The sequence below is a fragment of the Buteo buteo genome, chromosome 21, assembly GCF_964188355.1.
Source record: "Buteo buteo chromosome 21, bButBut1.hap1.1, whole genome shotgun sequence".
NCBI lineage: Eukaryota > Metazoa > Chordata > Aves > Accipitriformes > Accipitridae > Buteo > Buteo buteo.
Window position 1 is genome coordinate 15,181,288 of NC_134191.1, and position 27,792 is coordinate 15,209,079.

General features: G+C 38.3%; 1 protein-coding gene across 37 annotated transcripts in view; it reads right to left on the reverse strand.

Annotated features, from left to right (window-relative positions):
* Window positions 1-25,900, reverse strand: part of SLMAP (sarcolemma associated protein) — an 88,841-nt gene extending 62,941 nt beyond the window's left edge. For 21 of the 37 annotated variants that reach the window (XM_075053218.1, XM_075053222.1, XM_075053227.1 and 18 more), the window contains exons 1-2: window positions 25,828-25,899; window positions 24,220-25,689 (exon numbers count right to left, since the gene is read on the reverse strand). In XM_075053218.1, coding sequence (XP_074909319.1) covers window positions 24,220-24,417 — 198 coding nt within the window. In that variant the 5' untranslated portion in view covers window positions 24,418-25,689; window positions 25,828-25,899. Of the gene's footprint in view, window positions 1-24,219; window positions 25,690-25,827 lie in introns of all 37 variants that reach the window. The other 16 variants (XM_075053207.1, XM_075053224.1, XM_075053201.1 and 13 more) reach the window with 2 other exon arrangements.
* Window positions 25,901-27,792: the final 1,892 nt, after the last annotated feature.

Genomic DNA, 27,792 nt, shown 5'->3' on the forward strand with positions numbered 1-27,792 from the left:
TTGTTCCGCTCTATTTCATTGAGGCTCAGTCTCTTGTTAACGCAAGACATTTATACAGCTAAGTATCATGTATCACTGCGATACCAGTGATTACTCTGTGTAATTTACATCAACTTCTATCACCACATCAAACATTCACCCTGGGGAAAACGTACGGACAAGGTGACTTTCTGAGATTTCACTTACTATTACTGTGTTCTCTATATTAATCAATTACAGAAATATACTGCAACTTAATATGGCTTTAAAATAAAGAAAACACCTTAATAGCCATTACCCAGAAATCCAGGATTCTTCAGGATAATCATTTAAGATAATAACTTCTAAGTGTAAAATATTGCTGAAATACTCATCAATCCTGATGCCCTTACATGAATACTTTCATCCAAAACTAGACTGAAAGCTAAATACTATTGTTTACTGTAATAAATTTAATGAGAATTTGGCAACATGACATACTCAAACTTTGCAACAGAAGTAAACGTTATCTTGAAGCATACAAAATCCCAAAGACTGCATTTGTAGGATGCATGTATCCAGGTAAGAATTATGAGCTCTGCAAAAAGCAGGTTCCCATATATAACTCTTAAGTTCTTTTCAAAAGTATGTTCCTAAAGGTTTGCAATTTGTTATTGCAATTTACTCTTACCTTCAAGTGGCAAAAGCACTACTAATATTCTGTACTAGGGAAAAACACTACAAGTATTCAGAGAACTAAAATTTTTATTCTTAAATTAAAGATCAAGAAGTGATTAAACTTGATAGTTACTTTCTTTGGCCAACTTGATAAAATGCAAGATCAAAATAAACTGTGGTCTTGTCTCCGACTACTGCAATGAAAAGTATGTCATAAAAAGGGAGGTTTGTCATGTTTGGATGTAGCTTTGCCCTAATTTAAAACCAGAGCTAAGACATAAATCTCTCCTGGTCTTCAGATTTTAAGAGACTAACCTTATTAAATCCTTGCATAAATAAAAACTAAAACCGAGGATCTACAACACCTACTAAAATAAACACTAAATTGTTTTAGTGGGAAAACATTGAAGAATAGGCAGAATTGACAGAAAATGCAGAAAACAAATTAAAAACAAATGTTTTAAAAAAAAGAAAATCTTGAAATACTATCAGGATCTGACACAGTAAATACTTAGAACAAGAAATCCAACACTATTATTATCCATTGTTTCTGCTTCCTCAAAAATCTTGAATTAATGAGATGACTAAGTGATTAGCAAAAAATTAACTGAAACTGAAATTTTCCTTAAGGAATTTGCATTATTAAACTACTATCAGCAAACAATTACATTTTTCATTTGCAAGCAAATTGGAGAAAAACCACAACAGAAGCCAAGATTACCAGATACTCCACCAAATGAACAGCCAGAAGAGAACATCTACTTCTACAAAAGCAAAAAGTATAAGGCAGCTCATTAGTTTATCCGGAAACTCCAACTCTCAACCATAATCCCAGACATTTCAAGGCAGGTGCAGAACCACAAAAGCTGCTTAACTATCCTGCTACACACCACTTGAGCTTTGATGTAATGATTAACTAGTTGGAGAAACTCCTCTGCTCCTTGCAAAGAAAAATCTCTTCTCACGTGGTGACTTTTCAACTGTTTAAAGAATAAAGGGAGAAATTGTTGAAACTATTTCAACCTTTCCTCATTTCTACTCCTTCCACATAAGGTAGTGTGTTGACCTACTATCATTAATTCCATATGACTGCTGTTTTATGACAGAGAAAACTCCCAGTCATCACACATTCAGATAAAGAAAAAAAAAAACCACATCAGTTTTCACAAACACCTCCAAATGCAGTAGTGGTTTGGTATCGTCACAATAACACTACATAAAAACTCTAAAAATATGCTGAAAAATTTATGAAGAAGTTGTCTCACTTCCTTTTAGCAAGGGACATATTCAATCTGAAAGGACTCTTCTAATGCAACTACTGTATTAATATTTTTTTAAACAAACATCTGCAGCAGTCCTAGTTAATTCACCTCTCCTTTCACAAAGCAAAGATTTCTTGCTTTCTGACATCATCTGCTCCTGAACTATTTATTAACAGATGACAGGTGTCACGAGGAAAATAATGTTCAGCGCATGTCTAAACTACAGTTAAAATGACCATACTGAGGATAAGCTTAATGTTACGGTGATATAAATTCAATACAGCCAATAAAGATGCAGAAGTACAAGTCTTAACGCAAAAGAACTGCCCAAGTACAAATGACACTGTACTAATTTTATTCACATCAAACTAGATATTTTTGTAACAGGTCCAAACCACAAATACTACCAAAATATAGTGTAGTGAGAGTTCACCGTATACTTCCTCATACTGAAAACAAGGGGTCACCAGAGCAATATGCTCCTCCATGTTTTTTCTGAAGACTTCTCTGTATCAAGTAAGGACCAAAACTTTTTTTAAAGAAATACTAAATTTAATTTATTTTCATTCTGTGTTTTGAACTTCAGCATTCCATCCAGAGAGCAAATGCAATTAACTGGAAACCAAACACTGTCAGAGAAGGGTGCGGCTTCATCCAAAGACGGAAAATTCATTTTCCAGCACAGAAGAGAAATTTGACAATTGGGAGTTTAATATTTGTGCTCAAGGCACTGCCAAGCCATACCTCCAACAAAGTGAGAGCGAAAATAATCTGGGAGGAGGCTGTATTTATTTGCAACTCATTCCCAAGTAAAGACTTTCAAAGCAAGCAGTAATTGAATGCTGGTATTCATGAACAAAAGGCAGTTTATTCTGGTGTTCCTTTGAGATTAACAATTTTACAATGAAAAAAAATTAGGGGTTTTTTTTTTAAGCTTAAGGAAAGAAATACCTATAGCATGTATCCACATACTGAGACAGGTCTGCCAACAATGTGAGAGATTGTACGAGTTGATTTTTGTAGGTGATCTTAGAGAATATTAGTCAGCCATTTCTTTAGCTGCATCCTACTGACTTCAGAACAAGGGGCAACTGCTGCAGCCTTCTAACCAGTTCGCAACATCAGAACAAGCCCAGTAGACACAGAGGAATGGGCAGAGCGCAGATAAGATGTTCAAAGATATGGTAATTACAGTTTCAACAGTGACTCATGATTCATACCAGTCTTAGTTGAGTACAAAAGTCACATACATGGTACCTTGGATTTACAGATTAAAAGGTTTACTAACATGGCAAAACTTGCCAAGGTAATTATTCCACTACAGCTTTCTACACGGACAAAAGTATTTTGATGTCTTTTTTCTAGCTATTTTCCATCATATCCACGAAGTCATCAGGGACGTTACAGTGATAACACCGTGCCCATAAATTTTATTCTTCAGAGAAGGAAAAAAAAACCCCACCCAAACCAACCTGAATGCCTTTTAAAATCTTTGTCAATAAAAGAAGTACTTAGAACATAAGAGCCCGTGACCAGTGAGCACGAGGAGCACGGGCAAGGGAACTGCAAAGCACTGCTGGTAATCTCACACCCTTTCAGCTGTAAAGCCTGAGAGAGTAGTCATTCACACCTCTCAGAAATACATTATCAAGCCTTGCAATTTTTTGGACTAAATGTGCTGTATTTCCCTCCAAAACATGGAAAACATTTTTCAAAGTACGAAAAGAACCTCTTTCTAGCACCAGCGGTTCTAGATTGTCAGTCTAAGAAGAACTATTCTCCATCGATGTTTTAATTCTTTAAACAGCCATCAAGTCATTTTCCAAATGGCAGATCCTTCCAGGTATGAAAACCAGAGATACCTCCAACCATCTATATGCAGATTTCAGGTCACACTGTCTAACTGACAAAACACAATATAACATTTTTCTTACCAAGAAAATAAGCATTTTTAATGGCTAGAAACATACAGTGAATTTTTTCTCAGTTCACCTCCTAAAAGCAGCTGATACTATGTACACTGAATCACTTAGGTTGTTCTTTGTACTTCAGTATCGTCATCAGAAAAGTAATTCTCTCCCCACCCCCACCCCTTTTTTTTTTTTTTTTAAACAAAGCAGTTAGGATAAGCTTGGTAAGTTTTTTATTCCAAACTGATTTAATTAAAAAAAAAGGAGGGGGGATGAGAGGAAGAGAGGGAGAGATGACAGAAGTACAGATAGTTTCAATCCTGAAAAGCATATGCAAAATTATAGAAATATGACTAGTCCCTCTGACTACCAAGCTTTTCCATGCAGCTACCAATTCAGGGAACTTTTCCCACTCAACGTAGAAAGCTGGTACCTTGTTTGCCCATGAATGAATGAATGGTCAAGTGATTTTTCTCGTTAACTCAGTTGTGATGCTTTGAATTAGACAAAAAAAGGGCAAGTGTAGAGAAAATATGAAGCAAAAAAAAAATCATTCTGCCTACCAAGAATCACAAAAAAGCAAATTAATGTAGGTGGCCTGAAGGACTTGAATACTTTTTTTAAACATCAACTCACCTGAAAGTTGAATCCAAAGCCTCATCAAAAGGTTACAAGTGCTACTATACTCTTCCCACGAGATAGCCCAAGGCACATCCCCAAACATTGCAACCAGCACACCAATAAGGCACTGACAATAATCTCATACAATTAGAAAAAAATTAAATTATACAATAAATCCATCAAGTTCTTTTTTGCTTGTTTGTTTCCATCATCATAATTATGGGTGGTATTCCATGCTATCAAATTATGTAACAACATAAATTTTCTTTGTACTATCCTGGTGTTATTCAGTTGTCACGGAAGTAGCATGCTGTTCCACAGACCAGTGAACACATTGCTACTGTAAAAAACACAACACACCTAATCATTTCCAAGCAAGAATCATTGAATCCTTTCCCTAAGCATGAAATGCCTTTTCTTTTTAATATTTAAACCTGAGTGGCAACCACTAGAGGGCAACATAATTATACACACTTTTGCCTGGATTTGGTAAAGCAAACCAACTCAATAAAAAAGTATATATCAGAAACTGAAGTTGAAGGCTGTTTATATTATGAAGGTGGTGTTTTTTTAATACTGGAATTTCCATTTAATCATAGCATGTATACTGTGCGTTGTCTAAACTATTAATTCCATCTTTACAGTCTAGAGCCTCAAACACAAGTGACTTTTAAGCTACAACATCCATATTAACAACTCTCCTACTTCTCAGATTTTAAAATTAGGTTTCTCAACTTCAATGTTCCTGCTACTGAAATTATACAAGTTACTGAAATTCTACCCAGAATAAGCAAGCATGTGTAAAAATCAGAATGATGTCAAAGCTTTTTCACATTAAATATAGAAATTGAACTTCCTAATCAATGGTAAAAAATATCTAGCTAGAAATTGGCTGCTGCAAAAGAACTGGAATTAACATGCAAATTTTTTCCATGTCTAATCAGCAGTTCAAAAATATTGCTGTTCTGAGAACAGTTAAGCTTTTTCTTTACAAAGATAGCACTTTCCTGAAATGTATTCTTTACATTTAGCATACTAAGTTCTGCTACAATTCATTAACCAGGCTCTTAGAAGAACAAAAGAGGAAGTCCAGAAACTAAAGCAAACCTGGAGAACGAGTCATTTACTAAAAGAACAAGAACAAAAACAACTCATACAAGGATATGCACTGGTAACTCAAAGCAAAAACATTCAAAGAATTATTTCAAGATCTACAGTCCCAACAGAACGCAGAAGAAAGCTCAGCAAGCTTGGTTTCTCCAGTCATTAAAAATGATAATGACATTTAATAAGAGTGGCAATGCATTAGTATTGTGCATCAAATCAGTCCCATCTACACTGGCCCATCTACTCCATGAAAAAAAATCTGTACTGTGTATCACCAAAACAGATGAACCCTCAAATTAAGTTCACATAAAATTCAAACTGAACTCCCAGTACAAACACAGCCTTCCCACAAAAAAACATGCTTGCTGTTAAGTAATAAGCTTCGACATACCAAAAGATTTGTCATCCAAGCTTAAATTTAATATGGCTGTAGACAAGACTATTCTTTGATTAAAGAAAAATCAGTGAGACTTTTACGCTACCTATAATTAGTCTAGTATTAGTATGAAGGTTTAATAAACTTTAATTAGGATTAGATGCTATCCATAGCTTGTTTCAAAGGAAAATAGGTTGGGCCACTGGGAATTGGCAGCATTAAGAGCAACATGGTTAAACACAAATTCAAGAGAAATATGTGTGTCTCCATTCTTCTTTGTTTTAAGCTTTTTTGGAAAATAGTTTTCTTCTTCAGCCAAGCAGTATATTGAGGTCCTGTGCAAATACCAGGCATATCAAACCCTATAGATGATGCAGGATGACAGAATGTTTCATTGGATTATTACCGTTTTGCATTATTTCAACACTGTCATTACAAAAACCCAAATTTGTGACACTTCTGCTAGAACAATTTTAAAGAAGTGTTTATCACTCAAAACCAGAAAAAATGCTTCAAAGACTGCCCAGCCAGTCTTGAAACAATTAAGATTTTATTGTTATAATAAAAACAGAATACAAAATTTATGTGTAGATCAGTAACAGCTCTCCTGATTGCTTATACACAGATCCATGGGAATATCCACTGAAGCTACAAAATCTAGCAGATACAGGTAACAAGGGTAAGACCCCCTTACATGAAAGCACCTTTTCACACTGCTGCTGTTAATATGTTGGAGTTACTCTGTCTACCACGGACTTCAAGAGTAGAAAGCAAGTCCTTCTCCTGCTTGATCTTAAAATTACCTCCTTCCTCTGTTGCCACCTGACAGTCGGTCCTAGGGCTGAAGTAGCAGCTGTATTTTAGATATTCTTAAATGAGAGACTCTGCAGCAATTCCTGGAAAGTAATGTACACAATCTCAGCCTTTACATATCTCTTGGCTTTACTAGATAGCACATTCCTCGACAGCACTCAATCTCCCATCTAAGTTTTCAGGGAAGTGTCAGGAGTCGGCTCTCTGCTTTCTTCTCTATGTATTTCAACTATGTTCCACCCTAACATGTTCCTTCTGTTGCACCAAGTCTATGCTGTGGAGCAGTAACGTTTCACAGTGTACCCAACTGCAGGAAAGACGTACTGTGCAGTGCACACAGCTGTTCTACTCTCCTAAATAACTGCTTTAAGAGTTGCACCACAGCACATCTCCAGCTTCCTCCCTGCTTATGTGCTTGGGTTTCTTTTGGAAAAGAAAAAAAAACTCGACACGTGGAAGAATTGAGTGTAGACTGGTCCCCTCCCATCACGCAACTGCACCATGTGCAAAGCACGTCAGTGACTAGAAGCATACCACAGACTATCCTGTACTATAGTTGCAACCTTCAATAGAAGGTACCTTAGAAACAAAGGGGTACTGCATTTCGAGACATAAACACAAATACATAATTTAATTCTTAATAAGTTCTCATGGGACAAACAAACTGTATTTTTACTATATTTGTTTATTCCATGGCTTGTTCTTCTGTCTCTTAAAATTAGGTACAACTCAGATAAAATAAACATGTCCTGTTAAACAAGGTCCCTCACTTACCTTCTTAAATTGCACTTTTCACACTCAATTCAAAGCTGGACAACTTGAGCTGCTTATCTACCTACAGACTGCACAAACTGGATTGCCTGACAACTTCCAGACTCAGCAGTCGAGTGCCTCTAGACTTCCAATACCATCCACTCAACCAGCACCAATGAGAACTAATTCAAAGCATGACACTTTATCATCAACCACCACCCAGCAGCATTCTCCTTCTCTGTTTCTCAACAGTTTTATAACCTCAGTGTTTCTTAATAGGCGCATCAGGAACGTTGATGTTTTCTTCACTTCCCTTTGAAAGGTTTAGCTTGAAAATTTAAATACCAGAAACAGTAAACTAGTAAACAAAAATGTGTAAACCACATCAATAGTTCAGAGCAACAAAGTAGAAGAGAAAAATCCCAAGTCAACTCAGATATTATTTTGGAAGAAAAATGGTAGGCATTTCAAACGCACTGAACTTAACCCTTTATTCTTAACTGTTCCGTCAATACCCAAATTATTTTGAAACAAATAGCTTACACACATAAATTGTTATAATTTTAGAAAGTTCCTCTGGTTTATATCAGTCATTCATATATACAATAACCAATGGGCAAATTATTAATCCAGTTTTTACTTATTACTTTAAGAGAAGACTATAATCATTTACACAAAGCAAGTCACTCAACAGTAATATTCTATGACAAATTACAATAGGAGTATTCTTGCACTGGGCCTCATGATAGAATGCAACACATTTACTTCTTTGCCAGTTAGACAATAATCATTATAAAACTTCACTGAGGAACAACGATCACCTTTTATTCTTTCATTCCCCTCTTTCTAAATATTTACCAAGTGTGTGTGATTTACAAACATTTCACTCTGCAACCCAGAACGAAGTGCACCCACGGTGAGTCAATCAATCAGCTGGAACCTCAATACCACTTAAACTGCAATAGACTACTGCTTATCTTCTCTCAGATTTATGAGCAGCATAATTTCAACTGAAACTTCAATGTATGTTAGAAGAATTCAGTCCCTAAATGATTCAAAGAAAAAAAAAATTTAAAAAAACCAAACCACCAAACCAAAACAAAAACCACAAGAAGAAACTCACCAACTCGATTCAATGAAATAATGAATTTAATAAAGAGCTGCTAAGACTGCTCATTTTGGTAAACATGAAATTTTTTTTCAAGCAATACTTAATCCTCCTTCCATTACATTAAGAGTCACTCTGCAAATACATAACTAACACAGCAAATAAAGGCTTTTCACTTAAGTGACCATATTTTTACTACTCGCACTTTACCTGAATTTTTATTTTTCATTCACTTCAGATACTGTATTACAAAGAAGTTCAAATTGTTACTTGATAAAAATCATTTACTGTGACAGTCTCAAGAAAAAAACAATTACCATTGATTTTAAAAGAAAACTACTAGAACATTTACAGTCTGCAGATATGAAGAGTAACCACTGTGTCACTTCAAGGATATAAACTTAATCTCTACTTAGTATCGACTACAATGCAAACTGAATTACTAGATTTCTTCATGAAGCAACACATTCAAAACAGCATTAAGTACAAAATAAACTATTGTGGCTGTGACAGAACCATGGAAATGAACATAAGAAGTTCCATGCTGTTATTTAAAACAAACCAAAACCACTGAAGCAAACTCTAACATCCAGTGCATTAGCAAGTCAAGATATGAAACTATTTTCCCTAAAATCTTTCATGGAAGATGACCTGTCTTCCAATTGTATGAGTAGTTCAATGAAACAAATCTGTCTGATCAAGAAATATTTATTTTGCTATAAATGAAGCTCATTACAACTGCCATTTCTGCATTGCTTGTAATGCTCTTTTTAACATTAAGAATATTTTTATAGAACTTAAGAAATTAAGCTGAGAAAAAAAAGCATTTTTAAAAATGAAACATTCAAACAGCAGACTTAACATAGAAGATTTTCAAGGAAAAGCTTTATTACCTTAAATGATAATTTTAACCTTTATGATGAATTTTTTCAACGGCACAGAACTCTGCTCTTCAAGCACCTATGCTTAATGGTACAAGTAAATTTAAAAAGGAGAAGTGGTAATACATGTTTCCTGTTAGGTTTTTTTTTTTTTTTAAAAGCAACTTGCAATCTAAAGTGTGTAATCATGACTTCAATTGTTCTTAAGTTTCACTATTCCCTTTTGCATCACTTCATCCACTTGCAACATCAATCATCTTGTCTCTATCCCATCCTCATAGAATTTCCAATGCAATCAAACTCTGTGGTATCTTCACTGATCAGTGCTCTTTTCAGTAGTAGGGATAAACAGGTGAGAAGTGGTTTGTGCCTCAGTGCTGATATGAAGCTTACCTCTACAGTTCTCCAATCTGACCACACAGATGCGCTTCCTGCCCCTCACAGTACCTAAGCACCTGCAGACCACCTTTCAATATGGCTAGCAGGCTCAAATCAGAGAAGTGACCTCACGAACTGTTTGGTTGTATGTAGAAGAAATGAGAGACAGAACCAGGAAAGTTTCTTCCAGCCTTTCATCTCACTCCTCTTTTCCCTAATGTTGCTCTCTCCAGCCCCCTAAAATCACTTATGTATGGCTGCTCTATCACCACGTCACACTCACCTTGAACCCACTTGGACAAAAGATGAGAGGAATCAAAGGTGCAGCTGAGATGGGATGCTACCACAGATTGTTGGGAATCTGTCTTTCTTTGCAGAAAGGCACAGCAGTAAGAGGAAGGTGGCAGCTAGGGTAACAATGGTTTTCAGGAAGACAGCCTTACAGACTCCAATGGGGAAGTAGTGCCCAAAACCAGAGAGAGTTGATAAGGTAGCTCTTTATGAAAGCTTGCAATTCTTTTCCTCTCAGTGAGTGGCAAGAAGACAGGACCAACAGTATAGAGCATTGACAAGGGAGCTGAAGTCTAAGGTCTAGCTGTTTTAAGAATGGCCCAAGTGTGAGAGTTAGCGTGCGGAAGATAGGATGGATGAAGGACCAGCTATGCAGAAGGGCTCATCTGACCTTTGAGAACTGGTTTGGGAAAACTGTGTGCACCCACAAGCTTTTCTGCCACAGATTTGTTCTCATTTCTTCAGTTTTGTCATATACCTTTATTTTGCAGAACAGTATTTTTTACCTTCTCAGTAGAAAAAAATAAAGGGAAACTTAGTTCCACAAGCTGAAATACCGTATCTTCTAACGGTAATATATACACATTACAAAGAAAAGGAAGTTACTACCTCAAAATTCACAAAGAAACACAACAACTCACTGCTATGCAGGCTTTAGGTCTCAAGAGGATTAGATAAAGGAAACAAGGAACACTCTACTCTGATGTTGTGGTTCATCATGCTTTTTACTGCCTACTCTACTTCACTCTTCCCGTTAACCTACCAGATTACTGCCCTAACGCTGACAAGAGCATCCTTGCTCTAAATAAGTGTTATCATCCACATTTTCAGAAATGTGTAGGTTCAGTGACCTTGGATTTTCTAAAAAGATATTTTCACTGGACAATGAACAAGTTCACAAGATTTTGTTTCATGCTATTTGCTTTAGTTGTTTTGTCAAGGGAACTAGAAAGCAGAGGAACATAGAAATCGATATTGAAAAGAGTACCTTTTGAGCTGGAACAAAATCCTGCAAAAGACTACAACTGGAAACTAACATGCATGATTCCTCTCTGAACTGCAGCACTGAGTTTTGCAGAAAGTAACAAAAGACTCCATATTCTACCACAGTTTTCACAATGCAATTTCTCATTAGTATTGTGGGATGACATACAAGCCTCCTGCTTGTATGGGATACTTGGTGCTATGGGATATTTTTAAGTTTTACCCAAGCATAATATCAACATGTCTGAAAATAATTGTTAATATTTTATTTTATAAAGAATAGCCATTCATGTCTATTTTCCTGAACTTGAAGCTGTAATACCCGAGAAAAACAAACTACGCAAGCATATAAATTAGAATGTTTTCAAAACTTATAAGTTTGGCTTAATACACCATTAGCATGTTAAACAAATATGTTAATTATTATAATTCAGACATTTAAATGATAATACCCTTACTATGCCTCCAGTGTAGACAGGTATCTCAGTGCTTTACACTTTAAACAAGCTGCACTTTAACTGACTTTACCACTTCTGATTATATAAAATAAATATACAAGAGATTCCTCCCATTATAATTCTTCTTCATGTAAGGTCATACAGTTCTTTGTAAAGGCTTGTTTATCAAAGCAGACAAACTTCCTCCTCCCTCTTTTAAGATGCCAGCAGACAAGGCTTATACTTCAAAGGCTGCATTAAAAAAGTAAGCCCTAGTACAACTAATACTCTTTCAATTGCTCAAAAATACAATGCATCAGGAAAATAAGGAACTCATCTCCACCAACCTAAATCCACATAGCATATGCATAAACTAAAAAAACACCTTGCTAAGTAGTTAAAAAGGCCCTCAGACCTACTCGTGGCCACAACTAAAAGAATCTGCACTCTTGACCAGCTGTATGAGCAAATGCAGTGCATCTAATACCTATCTGATTTTGCGGTAAATTATTACTGGTGTTCTTTTCTTCCACTGCAATCAGAAGTTTTGTTAATAACTGTTCTAGTATTTGAATGAGTGCAATGAAGTTAAAAAAGACCATGAAAAGAACAATGATGGGGAGAAAAAACCTGAAAGATCAGTAACATGTTGGTCCCCTCTATTCACTGTAGTACCTCTAGCTTTATGGAAAGGAAACCCCAATAAGGTAAAAAATCATAAGAGCAAAGACTGAATTGGTCTATTTTTCATATTTGACTCAGTACACTTACTAAAATAACTTTTAATGTCCTAGCAATTACACAGCCAGGAGTCATACTAAGATTACAAAAAGCTGGCCCCTTCCTATGTTCCAAAATACTTGTTTTGCTTGTGTGTTCTTTTCATCGTGTTATTTGTTATTTCAGACTTCGACTAGAACTTTCCAGAAGTTGCAACTTCTCTTCAGATTGAAAAGACTATTCCTAGAAAGCTGATTTGCCTTTGGGTGTTTTTTTGGCTTCTTATTCATGTTTCCACTCTCTCATCCATGAAATATAACCATTTTTAAAATAAAAAAGCAAGTTGGCTGCGTCAGTAAATGCAATAATTAAGTTTTAAGATAAAAAACATTTTCTGTCCACATATAATCACAGATTCTCATTCTGAAACGGATCCTTCCATAAAAGCTCCTTACTCTAATACAATTCCCCACTAAAACAGCATTTATTGTTTTGTTAGTAAATCCTAATAGTATGGCCACCGAATGGGTTGTGCTGTCATATTATTAATTCTAATCAACAGCTTGGGAGTCAGATACATAATAGCTACCTGTACATGCACCCTTAGCTTTCACCCACAGACTAAATCAAAGTACTTCGTGCTTGCCATGAACGTGAACATTCACACATAAGCAGCAGCTACTGTTGCACCAAGTCACTTGTTAAGCCACTGAATCTTTATCAGCTCTAAGAATGCTTAGTTACTGCATGGTCCAGGAACAGAAATTTCAAATGAAAAATTTCAACAGTATTTTTTTGTCAAAAAAAATCAGATGCAAATGCCTCAATTCTGGAAGGTCAGTTGTTCTTTTCTTTTTAATAAGCCATCAAGCAGAAGTTCACGATACAATTTCTGAGGTTTTATTCCAGTTTAAGAAAAGGCAAAAGAGATTCAGATCACTGGATATTTATTCCATAATTGCAAAGTAACTTGCAGTTTTAGCACTAATGGAGAAATCACAGTTGCATTGTGTCTCAGCAAACAGCTTTAACCCTGATGGTATCAAAAAAAGTACCCTTATTACTAACAACAACGACCTCATTAAACATCACCAGGCAAGAGCTCCCTTTTGGATGCAGATAATGGACCTCTCAATTTTAGGTCACTAAAATATTATACAAATTACCAACTTCAAGCACTGCTGACAATTAAACAGCACTTTCATGTAGCACAGCTAGGACTTGGTTCACAGCTACAATAGTTGCATGAAAAAGAATACTTGGGACAGTATTCAGCATGAGTGCAGCAGTCAAAATTATGTTTTCCAAATGTCCACAAGTGTAAGCAAGCACTTACTATTTCTCAAATCCTTCTATTGTCTGAAAACTTTTGCTCTGGAATAGAAGAGAATAGTTTCCACAGGTGAGCAAACCTGAGTATAAAAACTGTCTAAACCAGTATGAAGTATGTAACATACTTTCTAGACTTAGTTTGAGGCACAACACCAGCAAGCAGACCCAGTCACTGAAATAATGTTACAAGATTACAGGTACCCTAACATTAGACTCAAACTTTCATCTTCATAAAAGGTTTTTAAAGGATACTACAAAGCAATTATTTTTGTAAATCTTTTGGAAATACAAAACAGCAATTATAAAGGAAGATGTGTACAGCAAGTTTAAACTATAACACACATCAAAGTAAGTACAAGTTACAGATCTCAAAAGAAAGACTACTCATCAAGATCCTTTAATATTAGTTTATAAAACTTACATCATCATGTAAAATTCATCCAGCAACACCTATCCTGGGAAGGCTCAACATAAAGCTATGTGGGAAAAGGAAGAAGAAAATTGAGCACATTTTCATTTGATCAACCAGGGGAGACCAAAAAAAACCACCTATCTGCACATCTGCGTATAAAATTGTTCAACTGCAAGCACATTCACACCAGGCTGTGAAGCAGCAAAAATCCCAGAACAGGATGACCTAAAGAGCCCACAGGAATGCAATCTGGATGTCCCAGAGTGGCTCAAAGAAAGCAGGACAGCAGTGCTGGTGCAGTGTTTTGCCAGACTAACCCTTCCCATTTCTGGAACATGGGGTCAGAGCAAGTCAACCTGCAGCTAAAATGTAGATCAGCATTAAGTTTATCAGGAGGCAGTATTCTGCAATAGTATGTATGCATAACCTGTACTGATTTCAATAGGTGAGGTACCATGTGTACACAGATTCCAAAACAAAAACCCAGGTTTTTCAGAGAAAGTTGTCGATGTGTGTCAATGCAATGCATTTGTTCAAGTACAAAAAACACCAAAAACATTTTCCCTTCTGTTCACATGAAAGTTAAAGCTATCCAAACACAGCATACATACTTTTAACTCCCTAATTAACAGTCAGATTCATAAATTTAACTCAAAATCAGGATGACACCATAGGCAAAGAGCATTCAAATAGACCTAGAATATCCACATGGCTTTCTATGTTATAGGTAACATACTATTAATATAATAGCAGTCTATCAGTTCTTCCTTTAATTACATAGAAAAGCTTCTGTTCATAAACCAAATCACTGGCCTTTGACATCACAGACATTATTTATATACCTACCAAAAGCCCTGCTTAAACAGCACAACCTGTAGTTTTACATAACGTCAACTAGTTACAGAGATGCAAAAACAAATATGCCCTATCTGTGATTTGTATTCCTGGTTTTCCCTTACAATTTCTGGCATATGCAGTCTAGGAAAACTCCTCAAAGAGGAAGATTGGAAAAAAAACATTCATTTCCCCTTTGAGTTCTTAAAAAGGAAGTAGTGGTTGAGAGCTGTAAGTGAAAGTGCTGTATTATTTCCACCCTTTTGGAATTAGAGGTGGAACTAGGAACATTCTTATGTCTTTCATTCAGTGCTTCTTTTCCTCCAGGTAAATTTTAAAAGAATTTCTGACACATTTTGGAGGTAATTTTAAGTTGCACTATAAAAGAAGTACTCCAGGTATTTCATAGTACTATATTATATATACATACACACACACACGCACTGAAAGTTCGGAGCATAACTTAAGACAACAGCAACATAAGCTAGCCTACCTAGCAAATATGCCTGACCCCGTCCTCAGAAGCTTGTTTGTTGGTAGGGATTAATTTTTTACCCAAAATTCTATCCCAAGTCCACAAGCAACCTAAACTAATTAGACCTGCTGCGGAGCGGAGGATTGGACTGGATAACCTCCAGAGGTCCATACCAACCTAACTTATCCTCTGACAGTACATCCGTGCCATAGAATTTGGCTGTCCTTGTTCATAGTATCGTAACTCCCCTCAAAATAGGTATCAGCCAAACTATACATAATGACTTACAGCTCTGGAACCCATAGAAACAAAAGAAACTTTATCAAACTTATTCTTTGTCCCTTACCAATATGTGATTATATTAACTCCACATAGCCTTAAAAATCCTCTGGCATTCAGCAAGAGGAATCCTTGTAATGATAGCAAGGAAACAACAAAGAGTTGCAATTACCTACCAAGATCAAAGACCTGAAAAAATAGTTTGGCTGCAGAATGGATTCTTCCACAACCAGATATTAAAAAAATAAAATATTTTTTTTTAAATAACAAAATAGAAAATGTGAAGAATCACAAGTAATTCATTACACCTCCCAAAAGCTTTCAGATTTTTCAAGCACCTGGAAACAGTAAGTTTAAGTGCAGAGAACAGCAATGCCAGAATAAAATCACAAGTAATATCGCCAAAACTGATTTGCAATGCTACTACCCATAAGTCCATTCAACTATTACAGCTAACAACCAAAAAAAAAAAAAAAAAAGAGAAGAATGACAGTTAACTGTGCTAGGAATTACTGGGAAAGGTCACCAGAAATTTGAAAGGTAAACAGGTAGGCAGGCTAAAAGTCAAGCTTTGCAAAACCAAGAGATATGGCTTCTACCCTATACAGTTAACTATTACACTTCAAGAAAAGCAATTAAAAAACAGAAAGCAGGGCACGGTCATCAAAATCTGCTGGGGGGGGCAGGGGTTTAAACAAGCAAAAAACCCTCTTACAGATCTTTAATAATATTGCATCAAAGACATCAAAGTTTTAGAAAAATCTATGTTTAAACATAGTCTTGCTCAACATCCAGAAAAGGAACAACTCTTTGAAAAAGTGCCAATTAAGAGCAAAACCTGCCATATCAGATAGGACTAATGGCATATACAAATAGCAGCAGCCAGTACCAAATATCTTCAAAAGAACCTACTGTACACATATCTATTTGGCCCATAACAAAGCTTTTCTTCCTTGATTTGAAACATAAGCATTTCCATTCCTTCCTTTAAAAAGTTTATTACTCAATACACAGTTAGAAGCATTCACAAGTCCTGTATCTTAAGCTCTTGCATTCATTTCATTTTTATAGAAGAACTATTACAACTGTAATTATGAGAATATACAGCATTAATAATTTGTTCTTAGTTTTATTTTCAATAGTCTTAATACAAGAACAAAAGGTCACTTATATGGAAGCTATGTAAGAACAGACATCTCAGACATTGCACATTTCCTATATTGAAGTCTTTCTGTCAATAAATATTTTTAACACATTTGAATTATCATCTGAAAACCAAAACAGAACAAGATGTTTCAACTGGGGACAAACTTACTTTAACAGTAGCACAATACTGTCAATATTTTTGTATTTAGCTACAAGTTCTCACTATTTTACACTATTAGAACATTTGTGATTAAGTTCATCTTGTCAATTCTTCGGTGTTTTCAGTGGTTGGTTCCTGTTATTTTATAACCTAAAAAGATCTAAGAATAGCACGTATTTTCCTCCAGTATGCACCATAGTTCAACTATCAATACTGAAATGTTCTTTAGCTTTGCAAAGATACTATAAATTCTTCATGCCCTTAACTACCCTTAATGAATCCCAGTACTTTTTACATTTTTAGAAAAGTTTAAAAAAAAAGTCAAACTGCTGCTAGCATTTTCTTTGTTTTTCCACTCAACTACAGTGTTGCTACAGGATTTTGGACTTTCTGTTATAAGCCTGCTGGAAGTTCATCATTTATTTATACTTTCTCAAGACTGAAATAAACTCTAAGACATTGCTCAATCACATACATATGTGTCTGGTACAACATAACACAAAAATTCTATCTGATTAAGTGTCTGGCTCCAGCACAATGATTTTCCTTTTCAAAAAGGAAACTGTTCTGGGCCTCTGGTAGAGAGATATGTCTTCTTGCAGGGGTTTAAGATGGTACAGTCCAATCCATCTCTCTGCCTGAGGTTCCCACTCCTAAAGCAAACTGAAAAAATGCTTGTCTATATTCAACAAAAACATGACACTACTGTAAGCCTTCTTCTAACAATTCTGCGATAAGCAGAAATGTTTCTGGAAAGAAAGACAAGTTGGGAATGTTAATCTTGTCACAGCAAGATTTAACAAAACTCAGAGCTCTTAGATAATCCAAACTCTCAGCAAGTGAGCAACATTAACAGGAAGCAATTATTGATGCGATTCAAAAGAAAATCCAGAGACAATAAACAATCGTATAACTTAGTAGCAATAGCCTGTAAAATTGCTAGCTTTAGGGATGAAGGAAGCATTCTTCCTTCCTTTTCACTTGCCAGGTTCCACAAACAATAATTTTCACTTTATAATATCTATTAAAAGAAATGACAAAAACCAAAACGCAACAAATCAGCTGAGTATTTGTCTACACATTTCACAGAGTTTTAGTTAGAACAGATTAAAATCAACACAAAGTAGCACATTGACACAGTTAGACACTACTAACCCACATGCTCCTTGACAGCATACATAAATTCAATTACTTAAATTAAATAAGCAACCAAAACTGTTCAAATTCATAAGAAAAACGAGATGGCAAAGCCAAATCAAAAGTATTTCTCCAACGTAACATAATCCACCCGCAAATGATCAATGGATTGCTGCAACTAACATGTGAAAGAAAGTAAAAGTCAAAAAGAATTTTATATAATGAAAGTGTATTAGGGAGACAAGGTTTACATTTATAAGCATGGGACCAGGAGCAAACCCAAACCATCCCATTAGAGACCTAAGGAAAACACATTTACTGGCCTTCATTACTAAGTAACCTGATTAATTTGAAGTTTGTAAAAATTCATTGCAACTACAAAAGGGATTTGTTTGTTTTTAAAACCTAATCAATGTGTTGGTGTTCCTGGCTCAGGATAGATGCATCATGACTGCAATGGATCAGCTCCAAGAATTACAGTATTAGCTCTGCAGCAGTGGCTCTAGATGGTATCTCTGCAGGGAAATCCTTGTCAGCAGCAACTTACCTCTACTATAAATGGCCACCAGCACTCCTACGCTGTGTTCTAAAGGAAGTATGGCAGTGAAGTTTGCCGAAACAGAGAGCTCCATAGCCCATACTACTCTTATGATCATATCAGCATAATATTGCATAGTTCATTCAGGGTGAAAAGCACTTACATAAAAACATTAACAGGTGTATGTAAGGGCTGGCTGACATCACCCTCTTCCCAAAAGCATCTAAGCACTGAAATTTCACCTTAGTGCATTATAGCAGACCCCAGGTCAGTCTCCCAGGGCACTTGGAATAAACATTCAGTGTTTGGAAGATGAAGTGTCTTCTCTACAGGCACTACAGACTGTAAGCATATAGCAGCATCAAAAGTACTGAAAAATAAAACATTTGTTCAGCTCTCAAAGACAACAATCATAACAAAGCTGAAAAGATGTAACAGAGGAAAAAAATAAGTAATAAACATAGTATCTACCGAAAGAAATGCTACTGACAGATGAGAAATTAAGCATCCTCTACACAGGTCAGCACCAATAGCCCAGAGTATCATACAGGAATCTCTATAGGAAGCAACAGAAAAAAAATCTCCCATTAAAATCCTGCAACCCCAAATACCATTTTTCATATCCCACTAAATTTTGTAAGACAGATTTACTAAAATAGTTCTGAACAAGCACAATGTCCAGAGAAGGTGTCCTATACTTCTTGAATCTTGCCAAATCCTTGATCTCCACAAAACATTCTATGTAATGTTAAGTGAACAACATATTTCCTTTTTACAAATTCTTTCTCTTATTTCTTTCATGGTCAATATACTTTTATCCTTAGTACCATACAGCAAGAAAAGAGAGCATATGATCTTTCAACTCCTGTTTATCAATGTATTTCTTGCATTCGTGGTCCAAAATTAGATGCACTATCCTAGACATGGTCTAACAAGCTGCAAAGGGTTCTTACTTTCCCACTTGAGCACTTCACATTTGTCCTTGTTCAGACTCCTGAGGCTCCTGTCTGTCCTTTCAGCAAGGTCAGGTCCCCCTGGATGGTAGCCTTGTCCTTGAGCTTATCAACTCATTCTCCACCACACCAACACTTCCAGATTTGGTGTCATCTTCAAACTTGACTAGAGTGTACTTCACCATGTCCTTCAGGTCATTGATAAAAATGTTAAACAGGACGGGTCATAATATAGACTCCTGCTGTATTCTGCTTGTTACCAGCATCCAGGTAGAGCACCACCTACTAACCACTACCACTGAGCTTGATCCTCAAACCAGTTTTATTCACTCATCTAGTTGTCCATACATCCAGTCTGCAGTGCCCTAACTCAGACACAAGACCATCGTGGGAAACAGTCAAAAGCCCTGCTAAAGGCCAAGGTGAATAGTGTGCACTGCTCTCCTTTGCCCACAAATCTAGTCATTTTATCATACAAGGCAATCAGATCTGTCAGACATGATTTATGCCTGCTAAATCCATACTGTCCTTCACCAAATCATCTTCATGCTCCCAGGAAAGTGTTTCAAAACTTGTTCCATGGTTTTCCCAGGGACTCAAACAAAGCTAGCCAGTCTGTAATTCCCTGGCTGTACCTTTGGGGTTGTTGTTTTGGGGTGCTCGTTTTTGGTTTGTTTGGGGTTGGGTTTGGTTTGGGGGTGGGAGGGGGCGGGGCAGGGTTTGTTTGTTTTCTTTAAAGAGCATGCTCCCTGCAGGACATGTTCTGTAACATTTTTATCTCACATAGTTTAAGCCTGGAAGCCATAAAGGACAGCCTTAAGTTTAATTTGCTATCATGTGGACTATTTGGCTCTCAATTTACTAGTTAGCATTTCTGTAACCAAGATACTATGAATGTGCTCAATTCAATTCATGCCCACTTTGAAATAAGTGAAAACGGTAGTATTAGCTACCACCTTAACACAAAAACTTGTGCTTACACATTTTTTTTCAGTTGTTAAAAATGACCAGTTATTTGGAGTCCTTTTGGTCTAAGAAAATACTTTATTTCTCACACAGTTTTTCAGTGCCTTTGGTAAGCTATGACAATGGATTCTTTATAAGAGGTACTTATAATAGCCACTCACAACAAACTAAGGCACTGAGTAATTCCAATTTTTGAAAGCCTGGATATCTGTCGGAAACTTCAGGCTTCTACTAAAAGCTTCCACCACATCTGCCAGAAGCATTTCAGCCTGGGAGAATTCATATAAAAATTCTCAAGGGTCTTCAACTTGCTTATTTTTAAAAACAAAATCAAAACAAAACAAAACAAAAAAACCCAAACCAAAAAAATACAAACAAAAAACCCTCCCCAAAACCTCAAGTTTAAGACTATTTCAATTAAGCAGTTTTTACAGAATTTCTGCCCATATGCAATGATAGAAGCTAAACAAACTTATTTAAATTTTCTGAACTACAGCCCACTTTTTATTTTGCTTTCATTCACACTTTTTGGAATGCTCCACGCTCAGCACAACATCCACTTGCTACATATCTAGTGACTCACTTTTTCAGGCATCTCTTAAGAAGATTCATTAACTTGTAATTACTCAAAAAAAAAAAATCAATTCTAAGCATAAGCTTCTAATGTTATTACTGTATGAAAAATCCACAAGGAGATATTACACTGTTTCTACAAACACAAGCAAAACAAAGCATTGCACTGGTTGTTTATAAAAGTATTAGTAAGCACAGAAAAAGTCTGAGTACAGGTATTGCCCACACCACCTCCTTCCACCTTTATCTTATAGATTTTTAGGCTTACATATTATATTAAACATATTTTTAAAAGCAAATCCAACTTTAAATATTTACTTTTAATTGCTATTTACTGGTGATCTTGAAGACTCATCCTACTTTTATCCTTAATAATGCTGGTGTAACATAGACATTATCTCCTTTGGGCACATAACCTTTTCCATGCATAATTAAAGTGCCTTTATACAAAGTAAACATTCACATCTTTCAATTGTAAGTAACATGTCATCTTCAACTTGGTCTGTTTATGTGACATACTTCAGCTGAAGCCTACCTCTGCCACAAAAAAAAAAATAAATTGCGTTACTAGTTTCCTTGCCACTGCTTACTGATGCTCCCTCTCTTCAGTTTCTACCCTTCTTTACAGATTATGCCGACACAACAGTTTACAGTCTCTGTAGTAAACAGGATCACTCACATGATTCACTAAAACAAAAGAAACAAAATTCCAAACACTCAAGAAAACAAAAATTAGAGTATAACTGAAAGGCACCTCAGGAGGCAGCACAGAGACTGGACTGAGTGGGAATTCCAGAAACCGGTGTAGTCAAAGTCCACAACTTTTAGAACTGCAGCCCCAGATCATTCCTGAATCATTTTGAATTATTTGAAGGTTTCTCTCTGTTACTAAATTAACATTTCAAAGTCTTTTATAAATTTTGGGGTTTATGAAAGATAAAAGTCCTGTATATAAGCTTCTAAGAAAAGTTTACGAATACTGTGGCAAACAGAATTTATGCGGGTTTAAATATAGGTCATTGATAGGATAATGACATAGTCCTAAATGATATGTACTTATTAGAAGTTCTGTAAACAATGATAATAAACATTCCTGCATGCAAATGTTCTGTCATAGCTTTACAGGTTTTTTTTGTACTGTGAAAACAACACAGAATTCTTTAAAGTAGTTTTTGCAATTCAAGATTTAGACTGTATTTGCCAACATCTTCTACCTGCCTTTTCACAACAGCATTTATATTTACTGTCTGCAATGATGCATTTTTTCCTCTCCTCCAACTATCTCACAATTTAGCATTCAGATACTCAACCAGATGAAAAACCAGACCATATTGCCAAGAAACACACACAGAATCCAAAATTCTCCATACCACTTTATCAATGCTTTAAACCTTTTATAGTACTACAGCATCTAACATGTAAAATTTACAGTAATATATGCCTATGCATGACCTTAAGCCCCCTCTTTAGTTGATCACTATGGCTACTGATCCCGACACCCACCTGGGCAATTTTCATCAAGACCCCCATCAAATCCTCACATGACGGTATCTCAAGAACTGTCGCATACCATCCTCTTATTTACTACTACCAAGTTTCTATTTTAGATCAGCTAGATAAAGCCAAAGGTAACTGAAATTTAAAAACAAACAAAAACCCCACAGCTGACTGCCTTTTAAGCTTGTTAGTTAGCAGTCTTGCTCAACACTCAACACGCTTTGTCACATTAACCATCTTTAATATGGCTAGGCTATTTGTAACCATAAAAGAGCACATGGGGGTCTTAAAATCTTTATAAATCATGAGAAACGTTGATAAAAAGCTATATGCATAATATTTTTAAATTTAAAAACAGTACAATAAATTGGAACATTTTACTTTGTTGAGTCAAACAAGAAAGGTTAAAAACTAAGCCTAAATTGAAACTATTTCATGCACTTAAATTTTCTGAAGTGTGCAAGAATGCACATCACAAACATAACAGAGCCAAAACAACATGCTTAATGAAACACTAATACAGATAGCAGTTTGCACAATTACATGCAGGTAACTTGAAAGCCATGCCATAACCCAGCCTTAAAAAATTAAATGCTTGTCTAGTCCCATCATGCCCAGGTATTGCATAACACAGGATAGTTAACAATGGAAGGTTTAAGAACTTTGACTGCGTTGTACTGTTCCTTATGCTGTGTCATACTACTAAAAATTACTGCATTAATTACAGACCATATTATTCTTAAAATCAAGAGCTACACTGACCGCATTTCATAGAAGGGCATGCTGCAAAGCTAAAAACCAGCTGATTTAGAGCATATGAAGTTCTAGGGCATAACATCAATACATTTACAAAAAAAAAATACAGTGCTGAGCAACTGAAATCTGCACTTTGCTCATTTCTTGCAGGATATTTAAAATTAACTTGACAGTCATTAAGCAAAATAACTTTACTTGTCCCAGTTCAATCCCTAGTGGACAAAACATGCACTACAGAACCTCTTAATTTCACTTAACCAGATAGCTAGCCTTTTAAGAGACACTGTTAAGACAACACAGGATATATTTTAAAACCATTTTCACTATCAACAAGGAAATATCTTGCATGCCATTTGTTACACTCCTGCTGCCAGTAACAAACCTTCTATCAGACCCAAACAACAAAATACTCTTTATAAAATCTCAAAAGGGCAAGTAGGAAGAGTACCAAACCAACCCATTTTTTTTTTTTAATCCCTTTTTTGACGTTCCTCACAATGAGATTTCTTTACATGCTCAGATATAATAGTAATTTCTCAACATTTGAAAAAATACTGTTACACCATTATATTCAGACAAGCCCGTGCTTTAGGTTTGTATTACTCACCTCAAAATCACATACTTCCAGCAATTAATAATACGCATGCAAATTTTTCAGTACTTATCACCATTTTCAACTAGTTTATGTACTTTTAATATTTAAAGTTTCTGCGTAGTAAGAAATTATCACCTTACCTGAAACATAATCATTTTAACTCTAACACAAATCTTAATCCTTCCTCATGCAACCATATTTATTACAGCGAAACGAAAGTGATCTGCAATCTACAGGGACTTGCTAAAACAAACGTAGTCATTATTTTTAAATAAAGAAGACATCTTACCTTGCCTGTCTTGTGATCAAACCACACAAGAGCATGGTTCCTGGACAACACCTTACAGTCAAAAGTTGCGTTGTTCTGAGCTGGCCGGCAGCGAGCCACTGAGCGGCCAATCTTGACGGGCTCGTCCAGGTAGACATGACGCTCCTGAAACGGATGAGAGTTCGGGCGGCAAGTGAAGATGGCCAAGGCTGAAGGCATCGAGGACAGATTTGGGTTGCCACACCAACCAGAGATGAAGAGAGCCTCTTCGGATGCAGACTGTCCTCCACAATTTTTAACCCAAACCTCCACAGCAACTTTATATTAAAGCAGGACAAACATTATCACATGAGAGGCCTAACAACTCATTGTTTCAGTGTGTAAACTAATTCTGGCAATAATCCAGTGAAAAAGCCCCATTATGTCTTTTAATACTATCAGCAGTGGCCCAAAAAAAGTCTAAAATGTACAACTTTCAATCCATCCTCCTCTGGAAGAACAGGAACAAGCATCTGATTCCTTCAAAGAGAAGCAAAGGCTCCTTGAAAGAAGGATAGAATGTCTTAAATCCAAGTAGATGAGTCATACGAGTACTTTTGTTTGTAACCTCAACTGCCTTCTTTCCCCCCCCCCTTCCGTAAACAACACTGACCAAAATTCTGACCAATGCAACATGGAAGCAAGGAAAGGTTTAGGGAAGGGGGATGAGGGAGGAGGATTAGCGTCCTCTCTCAAAGCACACAGATCAGGAGTTGGAAGGTGAATACGAAGCCCTCACTCCGCAACAGGGATCTAGTCGCTTCACACAGCAATCCGCATTTCACCATCTTCACTTATTAAACCAAAGCAGAATAAGGTGGTCCTCGATTTGGGCTGGGGTATGAGAGCTATGCTGTTTTCCTCCCCTACACCAGATAAAGCTGAACGGGTCTACAGGTTCAGGCAGCCGCTCAGATAAGAACTTGATAAGGCATGGAGAGGGCTTCAAACTCTCCTTCCCTCGGGGCGGGGGGGGACGGGGACGGGGACACGACGACTAACGCGTGGGAAGGGTCCTCCGGGGACGGCCTACGAGGTGCACTGACAGGTTGCTCCCAGGCGGTGCCCGCGATGGCTCCGGCTGCCAGCAGCGGGCAAGCGTCCCTCCGCGGCGGGGCGGCTGGCGGCGGGGTCTGCCGGCGGCGGGCGGGGGCCGGCGGCGGAGGGAGGCGAGCGGGGGGGGGGGGCTGCTCCAGGAAGTCTCCGCCAGAAGCCCCCCGGCGCGGGGAGCGGCGGGCCGGGAGAGGCGGCGTCCCCTCCGCTCCGCTCAGCCCCTCCGCAGGTGGCTGCGCATGAGGGGGGCTCTCTCCTCAGCCCCCCGCGCTCTCCGCCCGCCGAGCGCGGCTCCCCTGGCCCGGCGGCGGGAGAGGCCTGGCGGCCGGGCCCGGACGCCTCCCCGCTCGGTAGCTCTGCCTCTCAGGCAGCCGCCGACCACGAAAACTTTCCTCCGACCTGCAGAGCCGAAAACAAACCGGGTCAGACGCGTCCCTCGCCCGGCGCGGCCCCGCGCCTCCCCCCCCCCCGCCGGCCTAGCGCCGCCCGGCCCCGAGGGAGGCACGGGGCGCACCAGGGCTCCGCTCCCTCCCTTACCTTCAGCGCAGCGGCCGCCATAGTGACTGGAAACCTACCCGGTGTAGCAGCCGCGGCGCTGCCGGGGAGGGGCGGGGGTCGGGGGGGGGAGGGCAGGCGGTGGCGGAGGGAGGAGCCGTCCTCAGCGGGGCCTGACCAAAGGGAAGGCGCGCCGGCCGCCTCCAGCCTCCGCGCGGGCGGCTGCGCAGGCGCGGCAGCGGGGGCTGCGCAGGCGCGCTGCGCCCAGTGAAGCTGCGGCAGCCGCCGAGGCTCCGCCCCGTGACCGCTGCCGCCCTCTTCCGGGTGCGCGGAGCGGACGAGGGGGGGGGGAGTGGGGAGGGGGGGGGGGATGCTTGTGAGGGGAGGTGGGCGGCGGGCTGAGCCGTGAGGGTGCGGGGGGTCGGGCGGTCTCTTGCGAAGCGGGGAAAGGGGGAGAGGGGCTGCTGCGGAAGGGCACAGCTGGGACGTGTTAGCAGGTGGGAGCGGGGGCAGGTCTCTGAGGTGAGTGAGCCCCCGGGGCCGGGTGCCATCTCTTTCCCCTCCCCTGTTCTCCTCAGCTCTGCCCTGGGGAGGGAAGGAGGGAGCGAGCGAGCGAGCGGGGCTCGTCTGCCGTTGAGTAGGGGAACCCTGAGGAGAAACTGGGGTCACACGTTATCAGCAGAGCTCTCCGGCGAGAGTGCAGGAGTCTCCCCCGCATCCTCCTGCTTGCCCCGTGCTCTTCTTGGCGTTTTATGATCCCAGGTTGAACGTTTTGGAAGCCGCAGTGTCATTTGACGTGTCTTGGGGAGGGAGGAAGGCCGGCCGTGTTTTGCCGTCTCTAGTTACGGGTTGGCAGCTGGAGCCGGGGGGGAGCCCTTCAAGTGGTAACTGCAAGCTCAAGGCAGAGTGACAGAGAAGGGTCAGGGCAGGACAGAGGTGGGGTCACTGGTGCAGTGTTTTCCCTCAGTAGGTCTTGGACCATCATCCAAGGTCATATTTATCCCCATTTTCTAGAAGCCAAGGAAAGGTTGTTACTTTTCAAGGTCATACGGTAGGCTAGTGCCGAACAGGTCTCTCCGGTCTGAATTCATTTTAAGTCTGTCATTCCCTATAAAGCAAACAACTGCAGATTGATTGATATAAGATAGATGTTGGAGTTGTGCCAGCACTATAATTATTCTGTGACAAGGTGTTAGGATTAGGGGTATGACAGGTTTCTCTGATGCCAGGATGCCAGAAAGGCCAGGCGGCTGTGGAGGAGAGAAGTGGAGTTGGGCCAGGCAGTTTAGCCGGCAATATGTGAGGGAAATAAGCAACATTTGAGGTAAGGCAGTGCAGTGTATGAGAGAAAGCATGATTGCTGTGTTATTAGTTATAGCACAGTAAAATCTCAGGGCTGTCTTCATTTTTTTTTTCCCTTTCTGACTGCACTGTGAAGGGGGGGGGGGGGTGATTCATTACAGCCTAGTTTTTTTCTATTTTCTTCCAATGAGAAAAAGACAGCAAAACCAGGCTGTAACATCTGTGTTTGAAGCAAAGAAATGAGATCCAGGATGAGAGACAGGTCTGATTTTTGAAGTCAAAAAAAAGGACTAATAGGTGGAAGCTTTAGGACTGTATGTCCATAGTTTTCAATTCTTCTGACAGGAGAAAAATGAAAAAATATCTTGCACACCACTTCATGGCTTTCATCAGCTTGTTTATGAAATTGTACTATTGTGATAAATATGTTCCTAATTTACTCATTTTTTTTTAAATAAATGGAAATTCCATATGGCTATTGCTTATAGCACACAAGGTGCCATAATTAATCAAAAGGGGGAAGGAAAGGGATATAAAAAGAGTATGGGGAAAATGAGGAATAAATTTAAGTCCATCAGGAGTTAGATTTGAGGGAAAGAGTTGCAAAAGTAGAAATAATTGAGAACATTTTGGAATTGCAAAGTCATAAAAGGTGGGAACAAAGGGTACTACAGGTGTTGGAATGACAAGAACATTTATGAGAGC